Raw genomic sequence first — 24,992 nt, forward strand, 5'->3', positions numbered from 1 at the left:
TTTTGTCTTTAAAAAGCAACCTTCAGCAGACACAGATATGAGGTGCGATTAGGAGAGGTTGGATGATGCGCAGCTTTACCGATGATCTTTGATTTGGTGACTGAGACACATTAACTCTGCAGACTGAGTGTAAGGATTGGATGGAGGAAAGATCCCAGAGCGAAGATCTGCGCCAATAAATAATGTAAGCGGAGAACAGATGGTTTTGTTTACATGCCACAAATGCCACTGTCTTATATCTTTACATGAATTAAACGCATCTAGACTGACTGCAGGTTGCAGAGCCTCCTCTGGCTGTATGCGTGTGTTTCTGCTGATGTTTACATTTGGACACACAGGCCATGCTTTGTACTACATTACGCACCAACCCCGTGTTGATGCAACGTGCGCTGTTTATTCTGCTGTGCGCCTCTCTGCTCAGAACTGATGGTGTCATCGAAATCCTCGTATGCTTTGTAAAACTGCAACATCCAAATTAAAACTGTAAAACACATTGATGGATGTCATAGGAAAAAAATGCCTATTTAGATGTAGCAGAAAATAATCTCATGTTATTGTGTTGTAAAGTGGAAGTGTGGGCTCTCTTTTAAGGGAAGGCCAATTTAATATCCTTATGTCTCAGTAATTTTTTAAGCATGTTAGAGAATGACAGTAATGTGCTGTCAGGGGTTTGGTTATTGCGTAATGTAGGGACACTGTGATTGGCTAGGAAGAGGGGGTCAAGGCTCTGGGTGTGTGTCTATAGAACCCTGACAGACTTCTTTTGTTTTTGCATTTCTGTCGCATTCAAATTTTTTGGGTCCTAAAATAAATTTTAATAACATCTTAAGTTAACAAGAGTGAATTAGTGATTTTTAAACGCTTACATTATTATATTTATTACAGTCTTAAAAGAAACCAAACTTTCCAAACAAGCCTGCACAAGTATAACACCCCAAACCTAATAATTAGTTATGAGACTTTTGGCAAAAACTGAAATCAAGCTGTTGTTGCTAACTAGTTTTGAGTGGTTCTTATAATTTTAGATAAATAATAGCTCATTCCTCTTTGCAGAACTGTTTTCATGCCTTTTTTCATATAATACCACACTATCTGGATCTTAATTGTAGACTTCGTCTGGGCTTCTGCTGTTTGTTATATTTCTTTTGAGCCATTCATAGGTGAACTTCCAAATTTGCTTTCGCATCGTCCTGCTGCAGAAAACAAGGGGTCATCAATGGAAATTTTCTGTCAGGATTGGTTGGTCGGGAGCACCGTTTATTATTCCAATTCCTGAAGAGGTCCCAAAACATGACATTACCGCTGCCATGTTTGACTCTGAGTATAATGATCCTTTTCCTAAATTCTTTGTTGGTTTTACATTAGATATAACCAGACACACATCTTCCAGAATTTGTAATTTTCCAGACAGGCCACAGTTTGGAAAGTTTTTTTTCTTAATTTAAATTAACTTATTATTTGATAGCCACATGTTACATCTATTCAGATTATCTTCTTTGGATGCTGAAATGTGTCATCTTAACATTTTGGATAGCAAATGTAAAAGCATAGAGGTGTGTATAAAAGTTCCAATGCAGATAGAAATAACTTTTTCTTTATGGGTTAAACATTGTTTGTAACAAGTCATTAAGTAGGAGTGAACAGAATCTAAATGCTAACCAGCAGTGACAGTCACCTGTAGCTGCACAAGCTTGTGTTTATCTATGTGAGAGCATGAGTAGAGACATGCGTGTGCACCCTTTGGGCAATTTTGACAGTGAAAGCAGAGCACAGAGTGTACGTGAATAGAAATGTTATCATGTTACTACTATAGCTATATGAAGAAGGAAGTGATAGTAAGGAAAACGGTTGCACAATCACTGGCAAAACAAATCCACTCCCAGTTCTTGAACTACAAGTTGTTTCTGACGTATAAACATGTATATTGAAGTGGAAAAGAAAATTCTTCCTTCAGATTGAATTGTGACCACTCTTCTCTCAACAGCATTATGTTTTCCTAAAATGTTAGAAATATAGTTTTTGCCATTTTGACTTGAACTGGATGAATAGTTGAAATATTCATGAATAGTTCATTGCGATTATTCTGTTGCAGTAGCAATCTTTTGCTACCTACAGTTCATTAAAACAACCTGTTATAAGTTTCTTATGGGTCTGCTGAGCGAGAGAAAAGCCTGCAGGTGTAATTATTGTTTTAATAAAAAATCATTATCATCAAAAGTATTTCTGCATGGCTTTGAGTAACATGAAGCCATCTGTCTCCAGGCTGAGTTGCGTGTCTGTCTATGTGACAGTAACAGTGTCTGAATTAGCATACCTACCTCTGGTATTACATATTCTGTTGGCTTTGAACTGTTTTCTGCTAATCCCTTTGTTAAAATATGTATCTTAAATTTCATTGAGCTTCTTTTTGCTTATTCCCTGTTGCTGTTTAGCTTCAACAGTTATATGTTTTAATCCTATTTGGCTTCCTTCGTCTGTGCTTGGTGTTAATGATTGCATGATTGACAGATTTTATAGATCCCTGATGTAGAGTCTTTCTGTGTAGAGCTTGCATATTATCCATGTGCATGTGTGGTTTCTCTCTTGGTACCCTTGCTTACTCCGGTGACTGAGAGTTGTGTGTAACGGTCTCTGTTTTGACCTAGAAAGGTGACCAGTATCCAGTGTCCAGGTGTACACCACCTTTAGCCTGAATACTGGTGCAGATTTGCTCCACTCTGTTAAACCCTGATAGACAATATGTTTGCTGCATTAACCAGTCTGTTTTAAAGTGAAGCAAAATAAAAACACTTGCCAATAGATCAATGGCCGTCTTTGTATGAATTTGGCAAAAATATATTTGCAAAATATTTGGCTGTAATTGACATATCCTTAGCTGCTATTCTCTCTAAAAAATACTCCATTAGAACAGCAGAGGTTGCATTTTTTGGTTTTTGCAAGCATATACAGTAGTCATGTTTGTTTTCAGTCTTTAAAGATTTTAAAGTTCTTTATCAGAAATTGATCTTTGCTGATTTAGGGTTTATGATGTCCTTGATGGAACATGTTTGTCCTTCAAAGAGGAAAATAATTTCAAAATATATATAAAAATGTATACTGTATATAAAATATTTAAACCATCATTCCAGTGAGAAGATAAATTAATGGACAGACGTAATTCATATTAACAAACAATTCATACCAACAAATAACCACTCACTGAGCAGCATAAAAGAATGTGAAATCAGTAAAAAAAATTTAGCAATCGTTAGCATAATGTGAGGGAATATATTTTTTTTTCTAATATTGTCCTTATAAATCCATGAACCATGTGGATCCGCTGATAAATAATGATGCATATCTTCTTTTTCAGTTACAGACCATGAACTATGTGGGTCAGCTTGCAGGCCAGGTGTTTGTGCAGGTCAAGGAGCTGTACAGGGGCCTCAACCCTGCAACGCTGTCTGGTTGTATCGACGTCATCGTGGTTCAGCAGCCCGATGGCTCGCTACAGTGCTCCCCCTTTCATGTCCGCTTCGGAAAAATGGGGGTACTGCGGTCCCGTGAGAAAGTGGTGAGAGACCTATACTCTTAGACATTTGCAAGTGTTTCTTGTATGATGTCTAGGACTGAAACAATTAATCAGATCAATCGTGATTAATAGATTATTGAAATAATCGTCAACTAATTTAGTAATCGATTCATTTAGAGACAGATCAACCAACCCATGTGCAGCAGTTATACCAAATTTTTAGAACAGACATATAAATATTTTGCATTTAAGATAAAAAAAAAGCTTTTTCGTCTGTCAATATGCTCTTTCCATCACTCCTTAAGTGGAGTCGTTTTAGTTTCACCTGGTTTAATTTGTTAAAACTCTTTAAGAAACATTTGCTGTACGATTTTTAATCGATTAATCGAACAAGTAATCAACAGATTAATCAATTTGCAAAAATAATAGTTAGTTGCAGCCCTAATAATGTCTGTTAAAGGGAGAGCATATGTTGAATGACCAACGGAAGGGTTCATTACTTTCACTTATGTTGTTTAAAAACAAGATTATTATCGGTTTGATAACCATTATTTAAATGTTTTTCATTTAGTTAACAGTAACAGTATAAAATGCTGGAATACTAACTGCTTATTTTTCCTAGAACAAATTGTTCAAGACTATTTTTCAGTAACACAATTACATTTATACCAATTTAACTCATGTTAAATTCTAAACGTAAATTTTTTAGTTATTTATTCGCCTATGCAAATATGTTTCCTATATAATAAAAAACAAGAACTTGTTCGGGTTGGCTGATAAGCTTTAAACTATTTTTTTGGTCCAACAGGTGGATATAGAAATTAATGGAGAGCCAGTTAGTTTGCACATGAAGCTGGGAGAGAATGGAGAGGCCTTCTTCGTCAAAGAGACAGAGAACACACTGGTGAGTTATGACAAATAGATTCATTACTCCTGGTCAATAAACACATATAATAATAGCACAGAACATAGTGTATATTTTAGCCTGAGGCTTTATACAGCTTGGGTTTACAACTTACTGCCAGACAACTTGTTATTTTAATTGCAGGCTTAAATCGTTACTTTTCCTGCCCAGGCAAGCCTGGAAAATCCAGAAATACATCTTTAAGAATTAATAGAGAGATGTCAGAAGGAGAAGTGCTGTTTAAAGCTTTTATAACTCGGTACATCTGACAATTCAGATATTTTTCCTTAATGGTCGTACAGTGCTTGTTTAGCTTAAGTATGATCAAATTTTGGATTTTATATAAGAAGCATACAGAAGTGCCTAAGCCCAAATAAGAACAATAAAATTGTTCTTTTAGTTAACAACTTAGGGAGTTGTTACTAAACTGAGTTTAGCACAGACACTTATGTCTTAGGGTCCTTAAAGAAGATAAAAAAAGGCTAGTACTCTGGTAACAACGAGATGGTGTTAGTGTGCCCCCTATAAAAAGTGAATCAACTGGATTTTTCGCGGTAAAAGATATATTTTCATTTCTTAATCTAAAGGACTTTCCCAACTTAAAGCTAGGGAGGAAGAAGTTCCAAATTTTAAAGGGATATTGTATAAGAATGAGAGTATTTCATTCAGACAAACACTAAACCCGAGTATGTCACTGCGTCAAACACATATCTCAGCGACGGTACACGTCATGTGTGAAAAAGCCTCTATCACATATATATAACTGTGTCATCAAATTGAATTGAAGTCTCTAAAAGCTGGCATTTACTGTGACAAAGCCAGCATTCACTGCAGCTTAGAAATAAAACGGGTGAGCAGCCTTATGTATGAACTGATTTATAGAATTCTTTGCTCAATAAATGAAACTAATTATTACTGGAGGTAATAATACTCCAATAATAACACATATGTAAATGCATTAATTGATTTTAAGCTGTAAGAGGGAGAAATTATTGCACAATATCTCTTTAAAGGTGACCGGACAGTGCCAGTGTGCAGATTTAAACTTACTTGCTGATTTGCCCTATTGTTTGTGGAATCAGTTGTTTTGGACATATTGGTAATGGTGTCAAAAAGTAAATTGTGGTTCGGGCACCATCAAGCCTAAGGCCAGGTCTTTGTGATAATGAGAAAATGTCACCAAAAAACTGTCAGTGGTTGTTTTGAAGCCACAGATTGAAGCGAGAGCACATAGCTGGCAGTCATCCAGGTTGCTTTTAGCTATATTGCAACTGAATAACATATCAGAAAAAAAAAAGTTTCCCTCATCACTTTTTAGGCACTGTATCACTGGGGGATCCTGTTACCTGAAGGTATTTCTGGCTTAACAGGATATAGACTAACTGTGAATGCTTATGTTTGTTTTGAAAGTCAGCTCTCAAAGGGGAAAGATTAAAAAACAAGGTCTTAGGTTAGAAATTGTTTTAAAGTGAGGGGGAAGGGTTACAATCCCTCTGCTGCAAGGAAGGAGGAGCTAGCCCAGCTCCACTAATGTGATAAACAAATGTGAGCAGTCACAATGGTATTAGTGAAACTACGAGGAGTTGTATTATTCCCTCATTAAATAAATACCTGAGTTTGACACTTATCTGGGAATATGGACCGGTACCATCACAATGTTTCAGTCAATAGCTTTTAAAATATATTTATGTAGAAATTCAGCCGGCCATGCTTGCTCCATGTTTAATCCTTTCCTTCACCAAACCCTCCCTTTGCAGGGATCTATTTATAGTTCTGACCAATTTGCCCTCTGTGCAAGACAGGGGGGCCGATAATCAGACAGATGTACCGTATATACTGTCAAGAGGACCAGATCTCTCAGTTAGAGCCAGTTAGCCTTTTTTTTATGTCTTTAATCTGCCCTTTCACCCAAATTCTAGTCTAAGTTGTCACATCTTAATGAAAAAACAAAGATTTGAAAGAGAATGCTTCAATCAAGCACAGACATATGTTCCACTTCTACCCACCTACTTCTTTACCTCCTTGTGTTCACCTCAGGGTGTAAAGTTAAAACTTCAGGGCTTGTCTGGACTTGTGCATTAACAAATAATGTAGGTCCTACATGAGAATGTCTGCGTTCTTATCTTCTGAATGCAAAATATTTGCAAAATGAAAACACAAATATTCAAATTTATCTCTATATGTATGTTGTCCAGTTCCAAAATATTTATATTCTTTAAAATATCAAATACATTTTTTTATTTAATTTAACAAACATTTCTCTTAACATCATCTCAGCTGCCTTTAAATAAAAAGCTAATATGTCTGAGATATTGGGCTTGGAAAACGTAAAATGAGAAGTAAACAAAAAGGGTGAACTTAAACTGGAACTGTGCTGAATGCTCCCAGGGAGAACAGAGGTCAGCGTAGATGTGCAGTGGATGGTTAGAATTCTAAGCACAGTTTCTTTGCCTCGGTGCAGCAGAGCATGCACCAATCTGTACTTTGGATCATCTGTTTATCTGACTTCTTCCCCCCTCCTTCTGCAGCTCACTCTGATTTAGCTAGCCTTGGCTCAAGCATTAAATGTCGCAGGATTATATCTGATTACGTGGTTACAAAACATCACTGTCATCTGGGGAAAGTTCATATGCTTCTCTTTCCCCAATGCTTTTAGATAAAAAAAAAAATGTATCAGGTATGGTATAAACTTCCAAAAATAGCATGATGATGATACTACTTGTCAGAGCCATGAATTGTTCAATCCTTTGAACAATTGGCATTTTAATTTTAAGACGAGAAAGTAGATAACCAATCCTTCCATGTTTGAATATACTGCCCAGTTGTTGTTTTTTTTATGTCAAAGAAATTTCTAGCAATCTGTGAGCTGTTTTTGCTGATACAAAAAGCCTCAAGTGATGAAGTGATGCCCCCTGTCAATAGGAAGTGGTCCCCTCCTACCTTGCAACTTCACCCATCATGTCAGTGGGGGAGGAGTTCATGCAGACAGAGTTGGGCCGGGGTGCTTCTCACCATCATGGTAGGCTTGGCTAAAAATAAAAAGAAATACTGGGCTTTGTCATTTTGTTGAGATAGAACAAATATTTATCCTCCTCTCTCATATCACACAGAAAACATTTCCTGCAGAAAGCTTCCTGTCCAGAGCCTTGGGCCACAGGATGGAGCAACATCTAAGAAGAGGAGGAAGAGGAGGAGAAAAACGAGGCCAGAAGGAGGAGGAGGAAGGAGAGACGGCAGCGGGGAGGAGTTCTCAGAGGATGAAGACATGTTTACTATTGACCTGAGCTCTGATGAGGAAAACGAAGGTGACAGCAACAGGTATGTTTGGGATATGGAGTATAAAGATTTTCACTCAGGAGATCACTGTGGATCACTACCACTTGATTCCGACACAAATATTAGGCTTGTAATGAAGTATTTAAGTTCTATGTAGTAGAACTAAGTGTTATAATCAGATCGAAAAACCATTGAACAGCAGTTCAAGTTACGTCGCCATGGCTACTCTTGTTTTTATTATATTCCCAAAATGAGTCTGGTAACATGCTAACGTGATCAGTTATTATTAGTCTGATGTACTTTATCCAAAAGCCACACTATGGTTGGGTTTATAACAACTTTGTTCATCTTATCAGGATTTTTTTTTTATTTGAAGAAATTTCAATCATCCTTCTTTGCATCCCTTCAGACTTAATGCACATCCGTTAAATTTCAACCCCTCATTTTTTCTTCAGTCTAAAAATTTATGTTCTAAAAAAACAAAGGCAACATTCTGATGAGTAACACTAATTATCCAGCAACTTTTAACATAAATAAAAAATAGGATTGCTGTCATCTATGGAAGAGAAAACATTAGCGTGAGAAACGATCTACATATCAAAATGGATTATAATAGTGCTTTATTCACCAGTGTTTATTTACATGTACACTATCTTAGGGCCGTCATTCAGTGAAGTTTGATTCAAGAAACCAGGAAGAGGTTTGTCCAAGATTTTATGGTCAATAAGAACATTTATATTATGTTTTTATTTAAATTCTCAAGAAAAGTGGGACTTACAGTTTCATAAAAACGTTTAACACCTAATAAACTCAGGTAATTCCCTTACGCAGATTCAGCTTTCACTTAGTTAATTCAAAGGAGAAGACATTAAATCATTCAAGCGTACTACTTTTTTTTAAACCACCTCTTAATGTTAAACCACCTCTGTATTGAACAGAACATATTACATGCTTCAAAAACAATTATGGGTTTAATATTTTAGACTGCAAGTCTGCATCTGCCACTGTTTATATTCGAGGCACCTTAGGAAGCATTTTTCTTTGTATCACCAGTCCTGTTCTCACTGTGTTTTCTGTCTCTTTAACATTGGGTTTTAACCAGTTGACCTTACCGCCACAGTCTAAGGCCATTATTAGAAAGCTCAACTTTAGCTATGGTCTGGGAAAAAATGTCAAAATCCCTAAAGACATGAAGGAATGTTTTTTTTTATTCGATTCTTCTTCTCTGATGCACATTAATTCACAGAAGCTTTTAAATGGTTAGTTAAGATTGTTAAAAAAAAAGAGTTTTAGAGTGAAACACAGTTCAATTATTTGGAATGTTAATAATTTTACCTTTGTAACTTTTTTATCTTTGATTTCTATCAATTTTACCTTGAAAGATTTACACATATGCCTGCATGTGTTTTTCTGTGATCAGACCTGCATTTGCTGACAGGGGCTCTACCACCAACAGGAACTTATTCGAAACAACCAGCTGGACTGAATCACAGAGGTATCACTTTAACACAAATCTCTGGAATATTTAAAATATACACTGTTTTGTGTTGTCTTTAAAGAACTCCTCTTATGCTATGTTTACATACCCTTTTCCACTTCTTCCAAACTATTCTTTGTTGATATTCCAACACTGTTTTTTCCTTGGTTTTTTTTAACCTTTGCTTTAATTTTTCTCTATTTTTTCTCATTTGCTTTTTCTTTTGAATTTGTTATGGAGTGATGTGATTAAGAAGAATCTCTCCATCCCCACATCCTATGGTCTATCCATCTCGTGTCCACAGACGACCTCTCACTTTTCTTCCCTTGCTGGGTATCCTCTTTATTTCTTTCCTTTCTAAATACTGTACCAATGTAAAATGAAATATTGAAGTAACTCATTGTTGTTGTTTTCTTGTCCTATATGACGGTATATTATACTTCATCTCAATTCATTGTCTTAAATTCACTTGTATAGCAGCCAAGATGATTCAGCATCATCAACTCCAAAGAGTGACTCCGAGCTGACCAATCAGACTAATCCTGAAATGCTGTGGACTTGGGGGGAGCTGCCACAGGCTGCACAGGTATCCTATACACTGATTTTTTTTACAGGTTTATCTAGATTTAAAGTTAAGCCCCGCGTTTTTCATACCCCTGTCACATTTCGGCTTAAAGATTTTTTCATTTCATGTATTATCCCAAATTACTGCTTTGTCTTTTGGGAGGTGCTTCTTAATTCCTGTCACAAACAAAATTCCACTTGAAGAAAATTATTATTATTTATTTATTATTATTAGTAATGATTATACCAACAAGTTGCTTCACGTTTAATGCTATGCTGATTAACTCCTGCCAGTTGTCTAAAGTATAAAATAAATCTTTGTTTTGTTGCTTTCCAGCCTTCCTTCCTTGCTTCCCACCAGAAGCAGGATTCCACTTCAGCAGTCTCTATCCCAGTGAGTGCAAACAGCCACTTTAGAGCCCTCACTGACACAGGATCGGCCACTGTGGCTGCATATGAACTTGAGTCAACAGAGACCACTGCTCCTGAAGGGACCTTGGACTTTGAAGGAAACGAAGGTGAAGCCAGGGTGGGGACAACAATTACATCTGAGGAAAAAACTGGAGAAGCGAATGGTAAATATACCGTCGCCTTACACACATTAAAACAAGTGGTCCTCCTAATTGTCAATCATTCTGATGATATGTTTACATAAGGCCGTCCTACGTGATCGTCCCAATTTTCATTTGCTGTTGGTAAATGTCTGACATTATGCAAAAATTGCAAATATTCCTTTGGAAAGTAAGCTTGTATGAGCGATGCAAACAGCTACTTTTAAACAGAGAGTGCACCAAGGATAAATGGGCTCCTACATGCATTTGATAGGTGGTCCCTCTCGGAAGCAGGAACAGGGTAGCTCATGTGCATTTTTTTTTCAAAGTGGAGAGGGCGGGTCTTTTCAAAAATTTGTGAAGATCCTCCACTATACCTTTAAGAAGAAGTGCAAGTGTACTGTAAAAGCTACATGTTTATCTACAAGTCAATGATCCTATGCTGAACATCCTTGGATATACAACTTTTCAACCAATTTAAATGATTATCTAAACATGGCTGCATATTTTTTTATGACTAGGATTTATTGGAATGTATATAGATTTTCTCTATGGCTAGCTTGAGTTGACTTTTCTTTTTTTTTTGGAAAGTGCCTTGAGATGACAATCATCAAACAGTCAGATAATGCCAAGTAGAAGAGTTAAATATCAAGACTGTTTTTTTACCGTGAGAGATTTCAAGATGCTCACTTTAAACTTCACTGACCTCCATGGGCTGTTCTGTGCATTACTATATAAAAGGGGCATTGACAGTTGTTTAAGGCATATATGAAATTAGTTGATAACTTTTATCTTATGAAAAGATTGATGTTTAAAAAAGATATATGTTTTGTTTTGTTTTCTTGCTGCTGCTTTTTGTTGCTCTATGTCTTTAGGTTCTGTTGTGATTTTGAAATGCTAGTTGACATTTTTTTATTTTATTGAAAACCACAATAGCAGTGTTTACAAAGCTTCTAACCATAAGTGAAAAGGTCAGGGTTGTCACAACTTTTGTATGTTTCAGTACAGATGATATAGAAAATATAAAAACTGACTGTTTTTTCAATCCTTCATTGTGGTTCATGAGCTTCAGGTGGTTTTGTGTTGTTTTTTTTTTTGTTCATATAGTTAAAGAGACTGAGAATGTTGGCTCCTCGACTATGGAGGTGGATGGTTCAACAGCATGTTCAATGTCCCCAAAGACCCTCCCTACGCACCTGAATGAAGAAAGTAACAGAGGAAGTCCAATTAGAAGGACTGATTCACCATCAAAGAGAAAAGGTAGTGGCTGTCTTTGGTTTATTACAAATGATGATGTCATCTTTTTTTCTGAGTAAATGGAAGTCGGATGTTTTCCTTCACAGATAGAAGAAGTCAGCATCTTGGGTCTGATGGCATTTATCTGGATGATATTACAGAACTGGAGCCTGAAGTTGCTGCTCTCTACTTTCCAAAAAGGTGCAACTCTATCTATTCCATTTTAATTGGGCTTTTGTAAACTTTACAGTAATTGTGTAACCCTCATTTACATTTTCTTCACATTTGCAATATTAATCAATGTTTGCTGTTTCATTTCAGCATTTAATTTTTTTTTATATAATCTATTTCTATATTTAAAATATGATTTATGTGAGATCTTAGTAGAGCACAGGATGATGAAATTAACAAAATATTTCCAGACACATCTATTTGGAAGGTTGCAACTATCCATTACTCTGCTGATCGATTATTCTGTCAATTATTTTTTGATTAATCGATTAATAATCGAATAGCCAAAGTTTCATTAAGGAAGTTTTTACAGATTTAATCTAGGCGAAACTAACACCTTTCTACTTGAGGAGCTCTGGATTGAGCAGATTGAAAATGAAAAAGATTTTTTTTATCTTAATTGCAAAATATTTATATATTCTATTTAGAATTTTGGTAGAATTACTGCTCTAAATAGGTCGCTCTGTCAGCTAAAGGCATGTTTTAGAAGCTCTTTACTCCAATTAACGATTAATTGATTACTAAATTGGTTGACAATTATTTCAATAATCGATTAATCACGATTAATTTGATTAATTGTTTCAACCCTAATTTGTAAATCTGTTGACATTTGTTAAATCTGTTTTCTTTTATCAGCGATGGAGGTAGCAGCTCAACGAGAGGGGACTCAGAGATAACAATAGACACTAGAAGCACCAACCAGTCACCTCAGTCAGTAGGCAGCAGCGGCATGGACAGCGGGGTTGACAGTTTGATGGAGCAGATAGCTGACCTACCACATGTTGCCATCTCTTTGTGTGGAGGACTCTCAGACAACAAGGAAATCACAAAAGGTAAGAACAATTATCATTGTAAAGTTATAAGCCACATGTTTATTTCTTTAAAGACTTTTTAATGGGATTTCTGCTATCTTCTTTTAGACACATTGCAAATTTTATAAATATATTGCTCCAAATGTATAAAAATGCCTATTTATAATTGGCATTTATAATTTATAATTTATAATTGATCCATGGAGTTAGGAGAACAACAAAGATTCTCAAACTCTTGGCACAAACCAGAAATGGGTGAAATGTGGGGAAAAAGATGAGGGTGAGACAGATGTTACTATCCAGATGTTAGCAAATTGCAATGGGAGATAATGTTGAGCTGAAATCCCTCATTCCATCTCTGGTAGATGGAATAAACAGTCATTTTGATGCAGCTCTGAAGGACTATGTTGATCATGAAAGTTGTGTCATGACTCAGAACAGAGGACCCAGTATTCAGGCAGACAGTGGGATTATTCAAAAGGCGTTTATGAAAACTATGTACCGGTATCTGAGAAGCAGCGGGTGGGGCTTCTGAGGCTGGAAACTAAGACCAAGGCTTAGTCACTAACCTGGTTTACTGGTTCAGTTTATGCCCAGTGAACGGGTAAGATCCAGCCGATGGGCAGCCAACCAGATGCAGCGGGGTTCACCCAGAGTGTCCATCATGTTGCAGCAAACAGGAGTCCAAAGCCAGGTCAGGCAAACAGATCAGAACAGGAACCGACTCAGAGATCTAGGAGTCCAAAGACAGTTTAGGCAAACCATTCAGACGGAAACAGGCAGGCTCAGTGGTTGAGTGGCAGAACATGTCAGGTAATCAGAAACACTAAACACTGGGTAGAGAGAACAAGATAATCTGGCCCTGATAACTGGATGCAAGCAGCCTAAATAGAAGCAGGAGCAGGTGGATTAGATGAGCAGTGATTAGAAACCTGGCAGAGTAAGACAGGTACATGAGATCAATAATTATGCCATTTATGACAAGTTGTCAGTGACTCTGAGTCAGTGTTGCCAGCTTTGTTAAACATTGTCTTCTTCTGGTACAGGACACTGAACACTGGCCCAAGCGGGCACAGTTTCAGTGCCTCTAACAGAGAAAGCTGAGTTTTTTTCCCCATTCTTTTGATATCTAATTATATATGCCAAGCTGTTTTTACCATTCATATTTGGCTGTGTGACTAATAATCCATATTTCAATGGTGTGACAAACTCAAAATACACATTTATTGTTACTTTATATGGATTTTAAAATTATGAAACAGTATTTGTCAGAATGGTATTGTACTTTTGGCAGAGGTATTTCCTGTCATCTACAAGCAGCTTTTGGTAATCATTCTGTTTAATCAATGTTTTTGTTCATGTCTTTATCCTTTTCCTGTTTTGTGTTGTTTTGGGTTTTTCAAACCACAGAGCAGTTCCTGGAGAGAGCCGTTTCCTACCAACAGTTCTCGGAGAACCCCTCTATCATAGATGATCCTAACTTGGTGGTCAAGGTTGGAAATAAGTATGCATTACTGTTTTTACAAGTAATTCCACTTATGTTTTTTGTATGAAGATTTTAAAACCTAAGTTAGTGATTGGCATTTGTGAGAGACTAATTTTTTAGCTCTGTTAATATTTCTGACAGCAGGTTCAAACAGCTCCCCTTAACATTATTTTAGAAAAAAAAAATGTTATTTGAACACAAGGTATAACTCACAGCTGTGGAATGTGTCTATTCAAAATGTAAATTTTCTTTTGAAGTGCTCTTTAGCTCTCTCTGCTGTGTGTTACAGATACTACAACTGGACCACAGCAGCGCCTGTTATGCTGGCCATGCAGGTCTACCAGAAACCCCTGCCACAGGTAGGCCCACCACAAGTTAAAGAAGCAAGTTTTCCTATTGTTTAGTTTCTTATACATTAGAATAATCTCTACTTAAAGTAGCTATGGTACAACACAACATTTGTAAAAGTGTAGATCGAGTGTCATTGTTTAGCCTCAGTGCTTCTCTCTCATAAGTTAGTTGCTTGGTTATATTCAGTTGTTTTTATTATCATTATTGTCATTGTTGTTATTGCTTTTATTTTTGTTTTATTATCGTTATTATCATTATCACTGTTGTTATTATTATCATTATTAGTATTATTATTTCTTGCACAGTTTTTGCAACCCTCTGCATTTTATGGTCGCATTGCATGCAGAGCAATTTGCTAATACTCCCACTGAATGCAAAGCTTAATTTTGCTTTTTCTGGTGTTTTCTTAGTGAATAACTCAGAATAAAGATGAATAATGTACGCATTGCACTTATTTCTGGCTTTCAAATACAGTGCTTCATTCTAAAGTGGCATCAGTTAAAGCTAGCTGACATGAACCATTCGGTCTAAAGCAGCTGCAAAAGATGAAACTTGAAATGTTTATTAGGAGCTCACATCAGCTGATCTAAGAATTATAGTATTACGTTGTTTTAAATCTGTTGCCCTAACATTAAAATAACATCATGTGTTTATCCTCCTTTTTCTCCCCCTTCATTTGCATTGTTTCTCTCACTCATCATTTATTTGACATTTGTGTTCACCAAGTGTTGGTGTTTGAGTTATGTTTTTTCTGTTTTCGGCCTCTTCTCATACTGCTTCCCTGGTCTGTTTGGTTCCAGCGTTACTGAGCCTGTATGAACTTTTCTGTTTTTTTCCTGACTGTCAGTCAGAGCATGTCTTCTCCTGTCATCTGCTTTACTCAATTGACATTTTCTGTTCTCTTTTGCATGACTGTATGTTATTGTGGGTTCGTTCAGCTGGGGTTCAGTAGCCCAAATTCTTTTCTATTTCTTTTCTTGCCATCTTTCTGTGCTTGTTAGTCTTGAGTTACATTTCCTCTCATGTTTGAGTTGTATGACATCATTGTCCTCAGGCCTCAGTGGAGAGCATCATGAAGGAAAAGATGCCAAAGAAAGGAGGACGTTGGTGGTTTTCATGGAGAAGGAGGGACAGTGATCCTAAGTTGGTCAGTGCACAGACTCATTTCTCCTATTAAATATTTAGGAAATAATTTCCAAGAGGCACAGAAAGTTTTGATTTAAATGATTTGAGAATGTAATGATTTCCTGAGTTGGTTTTTATCTCATGTTTCAGGAAACACCAACAGAGATGGGGCATGGAGAGGACGGCTCGCTCACTATGACCACAGTGAACTGGTGATTTGACCTGTCTAATGATCAACTTCACTTTCTTTCTATCACAGTTCCTATTTATAGAACCTAACACTTTAACTATCTCAGTTTAAAGGATGACTCTTCTTCAAGTGAAGAGGACCACACACTATGCAATCAGATACCAGATTCCTATCAGCAAGATCCTGTCATAAACTCATCTGGTGTCTGTTATAAGAAGACTCTTCGGCTTACTTCAGATCAGCTGGTACAGTATTTACTCCTATATTTGCCTATTTAACACAATATGAACTGTGACAGTGACAGAACATCAGATTAGTGATTGAGCACCTATGAACAGAATGAAGTGTTAAGCACTTTGATTTACTTAGGGCTCAGTAAGTAGAAAGACATTAATCATTAATAAATTGTTAAAAGTTTCAAAAAAGAAGTCCACACTTTGTAAACAGCTACCAAAAAGAACATATTTTGTGGTTATATAACCGTAAATGTATTTTAATGACTAGTTTTTAGAAAAAAAGGAAAGCAACCAACTTATGAAGAGTTCATTTGCAAAACCTCCTTTTTCTTTAAACTAATTTTCAAAAACCATATTTTTTATTAGCAGCACCATGCAAAGAGTGCGTCCTTTACATGAGTCAGTTCATTTTTTTCAAAAATGGCATTTATATGTTTTTGCTAATGAACCCTTCTAATACACAAACATACTTAATAGATTAGTAAAAAGAGATTATTTGATATTTATGGAAATACCTCCCTGAATTTTGATGCATGTGTTTTCACAGGCCAGGCTGCAGCTAAAGGAAGGTCCCAATGAAGTAGTGTTCAGTGTGACCACACAGTACCAAGGCACCTGCCGCTGCCATGGCACAATCTACCTTTGGAGCTGGGATGACAAGATCATCATCTCAGATATAGATGGAACCATCACCAGGTATCATGAAGCAATTTACCCACTATCAACAAGCAGTTCCTACCTATTACCAGTAGATGTCAGGTTATCCACATTAATGTAGTTGGTTCTCTTTTGAGATTACTTAATTAAAGAACATTTATATGTGAAGCCTGACTTTAATAACTCTATTTTTTTTTTTGTCTATACTTCCGTGTGGCTCAGGTCTGACACTCTTGGCCACATCCTCCCCACGCTAGGTAAAGACTGGACCCATCAGGGGATTGCACGGCTCTATCACAGAGTCAGCCTGTAAGTCTTACCTAACACTTGTTCACTGTAAATTTTCTCTTTAAGTGTCAACTATAGTCATGTATCTTAGAATAAACTAGATTCACAAACATATTGACTTTTCACTCAACTGAGACTTTGAAAATGAATTGGATTTACCTTTTAACTTCACTTGGACTGAAGCCATTTCATTTGAAAACACCTGAGAGTGCGTTACAGTGGAATTACACCTTCCATTCAGCATTAAAAATGTGTTTGGCCAATGATCAAACTGCTCTCTTATTCTGACGGTTTGACGTATTTTTTTTTTACCTCCTCCGCCTGCAGCAACATGCAAGCTACATTCTCTGTAATGTCTAACATTACAGGTATCTGTAGTGTGAGCCTTAACATGAGTGAAGAAATGAACATGGCTGGGTTAGTTTATTATTTAAGTGGTTTATCTTATCTTACTCATGCAAATTTGTCTACATTTTTCTTTGATCTATTAATCTGGTTTAGAATCAGAAATAAATTCTTAGGACTTGAACTTTACTTGTGTCTTGAATGCCCTGTCTTTAGGAGAAAATCATACTTTTTATAGATACAATGACTTTTTTCCACCTTTGTTTTTAACTTTTTAACTTTTTCAAAGTAGAAGTTATCTAGGATGACGTTTTTATTTGGATAGACTTTCCAACAAGTTTTAAAAAGAAAACATAGATTTTAAATATAAGAACTTTGATATTTTATTATATAAAACTCAAATGTATCGCTCTGTTTAGTTATCAAATCAATTTTCTTTTTTCACAGAAACGGCTATAAATTTATGTACTGCTCAGCTAGAGCGATTGGCATGGCTGGGATGACAAGGGGCTATTTGCACTGGGTGAATGAGAGGGGAACCATGCTACCCATGGGCCCAGTGCTGCTCAGCCCTAGCAGTCTTTTCTCCGCTTTCCACAGGTCGGTATCAAACACAACGAGACTCAAGTAATCAGGAATATATGTAAGCATATTCAATAAATGTTGTTGTCATTCAAAAGTTCCGTTTTTCAGTTACTCAATTCAGTCACTTAAAACTGATACTGCAGTTTCAGCCCATTTTTCATTTCTATTATGTTGCTGCTACATAAATACATGCTAGCTTCATCATTCACTTCCATTCTCTTGATATTACAGCTTTGATTTACAAAGATCTACCATGTGCACTAGTTAAATTAAAAGAACATTGTCAGCAACTAACTATGTGTGATTTTGTTTTTAGGGAGGTGATTGAAAAGAAACCAGAAGTATTTAAGATTGAGTGTTTGACAGACATCAAGCACCTTTTCCACCCAAACACTGAACCTTTTTACGCTGCCTTTGGCAACAGAGCCACGGTGAGAAAACCAAATGCACACAATCATAACCTCCATTCTCTGAATAAATAAAGGAACCTTGATGTAGGTTTTAATTCACGTCTATATTATTTTGACTAAACATTTGGCTACCACAATGAAAAGATATTAGTGTATTTTTGCCGCATGGAATGGATGTTTTTACGCTTCATCTTGCCTGTGTGATTTTAGGATGTGCATTCTTATAAAGAAGTGGGAATTCCTCTGAACAGGATTTTTACCGTCAACCCTAAGGGGGAGCTTATACAGGAACATGCCAAAACAAATATTTCCTCGTAAGTATGCCTCTCTTCACCTTTAATTTGCATAACTGGTACTTCACTGAAACCATGGAAACAGTTTTAAGCTGTAAAGGAATTCTTTCTTTCTTTCTCTTTATCAGCTTTGGGCGCCTGTGTGAAATGGTCGACCATGTGTTCCCAGTCCTGCCTCAAAATGAAGAAGCGGACATCCCTCCCTCTGATTGTTTTGATCAAACCAGAGATTGGGGGAAACTCTTGCCTGACAATAGCAATAATCAGGAAGATGAGTCACAGCCTATTGAGGAAAACTGAAGAAAAAGAAAAATCCAGCAACCCAAGAACGTGGTCTGCAAGCCCTTTGGAATGCCCTGTTTATGATGAAGCTAGCAGCCAACTGAAAAGTGACAATGATGTAGCAAGAACAGGAAAAAAAAAAGAGCTGTGAGACTTTTTGGTCTAAAAATGGACAATGAAGGCAGTTCCAATGCTCAAAAATGACCTTACAAATAGGTACAGTATTTGTGACTACTGATTTTGTGTAAATGAATGTATTTGTAACAATGTGAAAAGCACAATTGAAAAAAGTAAGGACAGAAGATAAAAATTTGTAATTGTGGGGAAAATATTCTCATTTTCAGACATGAAAAAAAATGGTTAAAAAAAGGGAAGCTCTGAGAAAAATACTTAAAAGAAGGAACTGCTCTCTTATGACAGATGTTTGAAAGTTCCTCATAAAGTTGAAAAAAGTATGTTAAAGGGATCTGGTCAAGTACTGACTATCAAAATCCCCACAAAATAAAAAATATATATATATATTCATCTTCAAAAACAAAAAGCAATATTGCCATGCATTTGTTATAAAAGAGTTTATTTGGTCCTTTATGAGCCTAAAAACCATTTTTGTTCTGTATGTGATCAGCAGACAAGCATTTTGATGCAGCACCTACTGGGGCTAATATTACTAAAGTGGAAACTTGAACCATGACAGGTGTTGTATGCATTATGTTCTGTATAATCTTTTCTATCAGTATATCTGAAAGCCTAAGAATAGCATTGATATCTTTAGCATCAGTATTGGCAAGGTTGTGTATTCACACATCCATCAACATGGCAGCAAAACCTGACTGCTTCTACAGCCTTAGCTCCCTCATCCATGAACACCAATATTCCTATTGTATTCCGAGCACTATTTATCCCTATTTGCACCTAACATTTTTGCTCTTGTTCATATTTCATCCTAGAATGTTCCTCATTTGTTTCTTCCTCTACCAAGTATTGCTAATTCATTCGATGTAATTGCTTTAGCCACAGAGATAATATATATCTACGACATTTCCTTGTTTACTCATTCCGCACATCATACCCTTCTCACATTTTGTTATTATTGGAAATGTTTACTATCGTTTTGCTTACTTATAGAGCAAAAGAAAAGTATAAAAAACACAAAAAGATAATAATTAGCCAAAATTGTCCAATAACTTGAAGACCTTTGGATGCAACCAGACTGAGCCACTGGTGTAGAAATTTGTATGGTCATAGTACTTGACCAGGCCCCTTTAAATTGTAATGTCTCATACATTTACTGCAATACAATATCTGTTTACCTTTCTCATTTTAGCGCTTTTTACATTCTCATTTAGTCCAAAAGCTGCAGCCTTTTCAGCTGAACATAGAGCATTAATGCATGATGTAATCCTTAGTGGTGCATACAGTTTGACACATTGTCAGTTGACATAAGGTCACAATATACCTTCAGTTTTACTATTTTAATTTATTGGTCATTGAACAATGCTAGAGAAACAAAAATACTTATTTTAATTGCACATGAGGTAGTGTTCTCAAATATGAGAAGTTAAAATTATTGGCTGTTGATTTTCAGACCTTCGCCGATTTAGATAAGAACAGTTTCACATGTGAGTTTTGATCAATCGCTAGTCATTCAGAATTAAGGAAATTGGAGCTATTTGTTTGGCCGGAATATTAACAGGTGCACCCCTAATAATAATGTCTGTGTTTTATGTGTTTTATGCAGAATGTATTTTCAAACCATGTTCAGAAAAATAGGAACATTTTTATTCAACATTAGCAAGTTCTTCACCAAATATTATGCAGACACAGGATGCAGTTTCATGTACAAACCTCTTTAGCACTGAATTATAATATAATAATCCAAGTTTTGCAGTTTTGCAAAGAAAAGAAAAAAATCAGGGAGTGTTTTCAATTATCCTTTCATGACGAACTCTTCTGCAGGTGCGGTTAAATATTTGTGGTATTTTCCGCACCCAACTGTCGTTAATCCGTCTAGTTTTGTGTTATTGTTTTCAAGATAAGTACACGACAGTGTGAAATAACTTTGTGTGACTAAATAGTATGTGGGAATGTAATATATAAATCACACATTACTGTAATTATTAATATTTGTCAATGACACTTTATGAGCCCATGTAAGACTGAGTGATTTTTATAGTTTTTGTAATGTTGGAAAATGTGTTAACAGATAAGTTCACTTACCTCTCCTCTTATTGTAAAAGAGCAAAAGAACAAATTAAGAAAACTGTGTATTTTTTATTGGTTAACATTTTTTAACATATAATTTATTTTATATGTATGTAATATAGGAACCAGGCTTTATAAAAATGTATGTGTAACTTAAACAAGGAAAACCACTGTAAATAACAGAAATCTTTATTAGTATCTTTGTTAGTATATACAAAGTTACAAATGAGCTTAAAGGTTGCATATATATACAGTATATATTGTTTCTAATTTATCTGTTTTATTGGGGTTTTCTGTTTTTTCCCCGTTTTTTTAGATGCCCTCATTGAAAAAACATGTGCAGCTATTCATTGAACTGATCTCTGAGATTTTGCATTTTTTACCATGTAAACCTTCAATGAATAAAGCAATATTTTTAGCAAATGCATTGAAATGCCAGTATTATATCGTGCCACTGTTGATGCCTCTGGCATCTAGTTAAACACATTTAGTTAAATAAAAAGCCCAGGTACATTTACTTTACAACAAAGAGAAATATAGAATAAAACAAAGTTAATTTGCCCTCCATTATGAAACAATTCGTAATGTAAAAAATGCTCAGTATTTATTTTGTTTTACTTTAACCTACAAGCTATTAGTCATAAGAAATTGGAGAATATTTAGCAGCCATTCCAGCTGATCATAATGTCAGGTGCTGTACTGGGATTAACTTTACCTAAAAACACAACATTCAGGAATAAAGCCTTGAAGTTAGGTTAATGGGATATATGCTCCTGATTGATAATGATCTGATGACTATCTTATTTATTCATTTATTTATTTATTCATTTATTTGAATAGGGACAAAGCACATTAATGAACATCAGTATAAAAACAAATGTAAATATGCCGGATTACAGCTACAAAGCTAGTTTTCATCCGTAGTCCCTAGGCAGGTAAATGCATAAGAAAGAACATATAATATACAATATAAGCATCACAAGGAAATGTTAAGAGTTTAGTGGTCACATGACTGGTTTGTTCTCATCCATAGTTTGAGTTGAGCTCTAAAGCTGATCAGTATGGGGCTTTCCCGTATGTGCAAAGGAAGACTGTTCCAGATGTTAGTGGCTCTCACAGAGAGAGTGTTCTGACCAAAAGTTGTTCTTCGGTGAGAGACCTTACAGTCTCCTCTGGAGGAGGCCCTGGTTCTCAGGCCACTTGAAGTCTTAGGTTTGAACAGAGTAGACACAGGAAGTGGGGCTAGTCCATCTAGCGCTTTATAAATGAAGCATACATACTTAAAATTTTAAAAATTTAAAAGATTGTACTTGTTCAAAATATTACATACATGGAAAGAATTGGGTTTTTCGTCAAACACTTTAAGAGATTTTTTGTACAGTGATTCAATTAATTTAAAATTGGTAACTTTGGAGAGAGACCAACTTGTGATGCAGTATTCAATGTAAGATAAAATCATTGAGTGGAGAATCATTCTAGCAGCACCAAGTGTTAAAAAAAACCTGATTTGTTTACAATTTTTAAGGTTAAATTTGACAGTATTGGCAAGTTTTTTGATATGATTTTTGAAGGACAAAGTGTAATCAAGTATCACGCCAAGGTACTTGAATTCTGTGACGAGTTGTAATTCTTCTCCTCTCAAGAATACTCTGGAGCTTTTTATTTCTTTTGATTGCTTTGAGAACATCAAACAGACCGTTTTTTTTTTTTTTATTGAGAAGCAAACATGATTAAAAATATCAAATTTTATGGGATGTGCTTTACTGTTAGAGAGCATAAAGTTTAAATCCTGCAATGTTTATGTTTCACTGCTGGTTGTCCTGTAATTAAGTATAAATTCTTTCTATGAAAGATTGTCCAAAAGTACCTTTAACATTGTTTTAGTTTCTTTTTATTTCCAGTTAACTAATTTACATGTGAAGGTAGCAGTGTTTACATCAAGCATTAGTTCTACTAAACAATGTGCATTGCAAGCTGTTAACATTGCAGTCTTATCTGCAGAAAAAAAAGTTTTTCAGTTAATTATAACTCCAGTGTATGTCATTTTATTTAATATGCTTTTCTTTGTTTTTCCTTCATAATTATGTACCTGTGAAGATTCATCCAGGTCAGGGTCAAAGTTTCTAGAAGACGTTTAGAGTCTCATGCATGAGGTTTCTTCACTTCTAACTGTTGGTGGGGAGCACTGAGATTAATATTCTGTACGTCTAACAACGAGTGAGGGTGGCTACAGTGCTTGAGGGGAAAAATAAAAAATGTGTTCATGTTTGGTAAAAAGTATTACCGTAGTTTACATCAATTATATCTGGTATAATGTCCCTTGCCACTTTAGTTTTTTCTTTTCCAGACTTCATTTTTGTGGCATTAGAATTTGATTTTCCATTATTAGGACTCCTAGTATACAGATATATCAGTTTTAACAATAAAAAACAGGACATCTTTACTTCCCTTGTACTCTCACAGGCCATTGCATCACTCTCACCCTCAGTTCAACACTAAGCATATAAAAAAACACTCACAGAAACAGCTGCTAAGTGTAAATTGCCTGCATTGATATTCCCTATGATACACCTCGATGTGAGCATCAAAGGCAGCATGCATGCAGTCATGGAAAAAATTATTAGACCACCACTGTGTTCAAAAAAATTTTTTTTTTTTGCAATCATGTACAAATTATTACTGTGACTAAAACGGGCAGAAAAAAGCAGATGGAATGCCAATAAAAGTGCTCAAAATTACTTTTATGAGCTTTTGTTTTTGTTACACTTACCAAAACCAAACTGACATCTAGTTTTATCAATGGATTCTACAAATCAATTGACAGGATATGAGATTTATTTGTTTTCGGTTTAGTTATTTTGAGCGATCATTTTATTTAGTTTGATATGTATTAGTTTTACTGAACATATACTCCTGATATTTGAAATCAACATTTTTTTCTTCGAACAAAAGGACATTATTCACTTCTAGAATAAATTTACTGGATGTTTAGATTTTAATTTCAGATCTCCATATTCCTATTGTTGGTGGTCAGCATTTGTATTATTTTGCCTAATAAGAAATATATTTCAGATATCGTACATAATGTCCAGTTAAAATGTGTAAACATTTCTAGGTAAATAAAACTTAATTGTTACTCAAACCAACTTCTTCCCCCTTAGGACTAAGCTAAGCACCATGGGCAATCTTGCCTTCTGCTCTGCCGCTCCTCGGACCTGGAGTACTCTCCCTGATCATCTGAGGGGACCACAGACTATTCAGACTTTAAAAAAAGGATTAAAAACATTTCTTTTTAGCAGAACGTATGACTTTTAACATTTTACAATTATGCTATTGATTTTATTCATAAGTGTTTTAAAGCGATGTTTAGTTTTAAATTTTGATTTTACCCTTCTATGATGATTTTACCTGATCACACAATTTTTTCTTAAATGTAAAGTGCATTAAAAATAAAATCTATTTTTATTATTATTATATTTTTTAATCATTTTCTAAAATGTAAATTAGGATAATGTATTTTCTAAAATGTTGAAGTAAAAGTGGGAGTTTGATTAAGATAAATCTTATTTTAGTGATCTACAAATGGAACAACAGAGAGGAAAGTGCTTTTAATAAGTATAAAAACAGCCTGCCATAGTGACTCCATATAAACCTCTGCATTAAGTCAAGCAACAATCTTCTGCTTCGCCATCTTCTTCTTCTTCTTTTTTTTTTTAGCTATAGTGCTGTTTTTTTGTTTTTAATCACATTCTCCATTTTTTTATTTCTTCATTAAAATCTTTAGTCCCAGTGGAGTGAAATAGGCACTTCCTGTTGCCTGTTGTTATGGTGACTAGTCGAATCGGGGCTCCACTGATAATGGCTTTTTAAAAACTTGTTACGCACACGCTTCACTCTGAGTGGACCTACTTAGAGTTGATTGAACTAATTCATAGCAGCTGTTGTGAAACCCAAAACTCAGAGTTAATAACCTTTGGTGA

General features: G+C 35.5%; 1 protein-coding gene across 1 annotated transcript; it reads left to right on the forward strand.

Moving 5' to 3' along the window:
* LOC107086949 (phosphatidate phosphatase LPIN1-like) lies at positions 1-21,414 on the forward strand. The gene is made up of 24 exons (XM_015378254.1): positions 1-184; positions 3,353-3,553; positions 4,320-4,415; positions 7,338-7,434; positions 7,526-7,733; positions 9,112-9,186; positions 9,409-9,501; positions 9,646-9,754; positions 10,070-10,307; positions 11,397-11,543; positions 11,627-11,720; positions 12,387-12,583; positions 13,973-14,066; positions 14,338-14,407; positions 15,126-15,212; positions 15,454-15,546; positions 15,675-15,736; positions 15,821-15,959; positions 16,498-16,646; positions 16,830-16,916; positions 17,688-17,840; positions 18,142-18,256; positions 18,446-18,549; positions 18,657-21,414. Exons 2-24 carry the CDS (start codon positions 3,362-3,364, stop codon positions 18,826-18,828), a joined length of 2,871 nt encoding a protein of 956 aa, XP_015233740.1. The 5' UTR covers positions 1-184; positions 3,353-3,361; the 3' UTR covers positions 18,829-21,414.
* Positions 21,415-24,992: the final 3,578 nt, after the last annotated feature.

Source organism: Cyprinodon variegatus, unplaced genomic scaffold (assembly GCF_000732505.1).
Source record: "Cyprinodon variegatus isolate N-32 unplaced genomic scaffold, C_variegatus-1.0 Scaffold167, whole genome shotgun sequence".
NCBI lineage: Eukaryota > Metazoa > Chordata > Actinopteri > Cyprinodontiformes > Cyprinodontidae > Cyprinodon > Cyprinodon variegatus.

Excerpts from the sequence above, each read along its gene's own strand:
- LOC107086949 (XM_015378254.1), top strand. The coding sequence starts at position 3,362 with ATGAACTATGTGGGTCAGCTTGCAGGCCAGGTGTTTGTGCAGGTCAAG. Across the intron at positions 3,554-4,319 it reads TGCGGTCCCGTGAGAAAGTG|GTGGATATAGAAATTAATGG; the intron begins GTGAGAGACCTA and ends TTGGTCCAACAG. Across the intron at positions 14,067-14,337 it reads GTGGTCAAGGTTGGAAATAA|ATACTACAACTGGACCACAG; the intron begins GTATGCATTACT and ends TGTGTGTTACAG.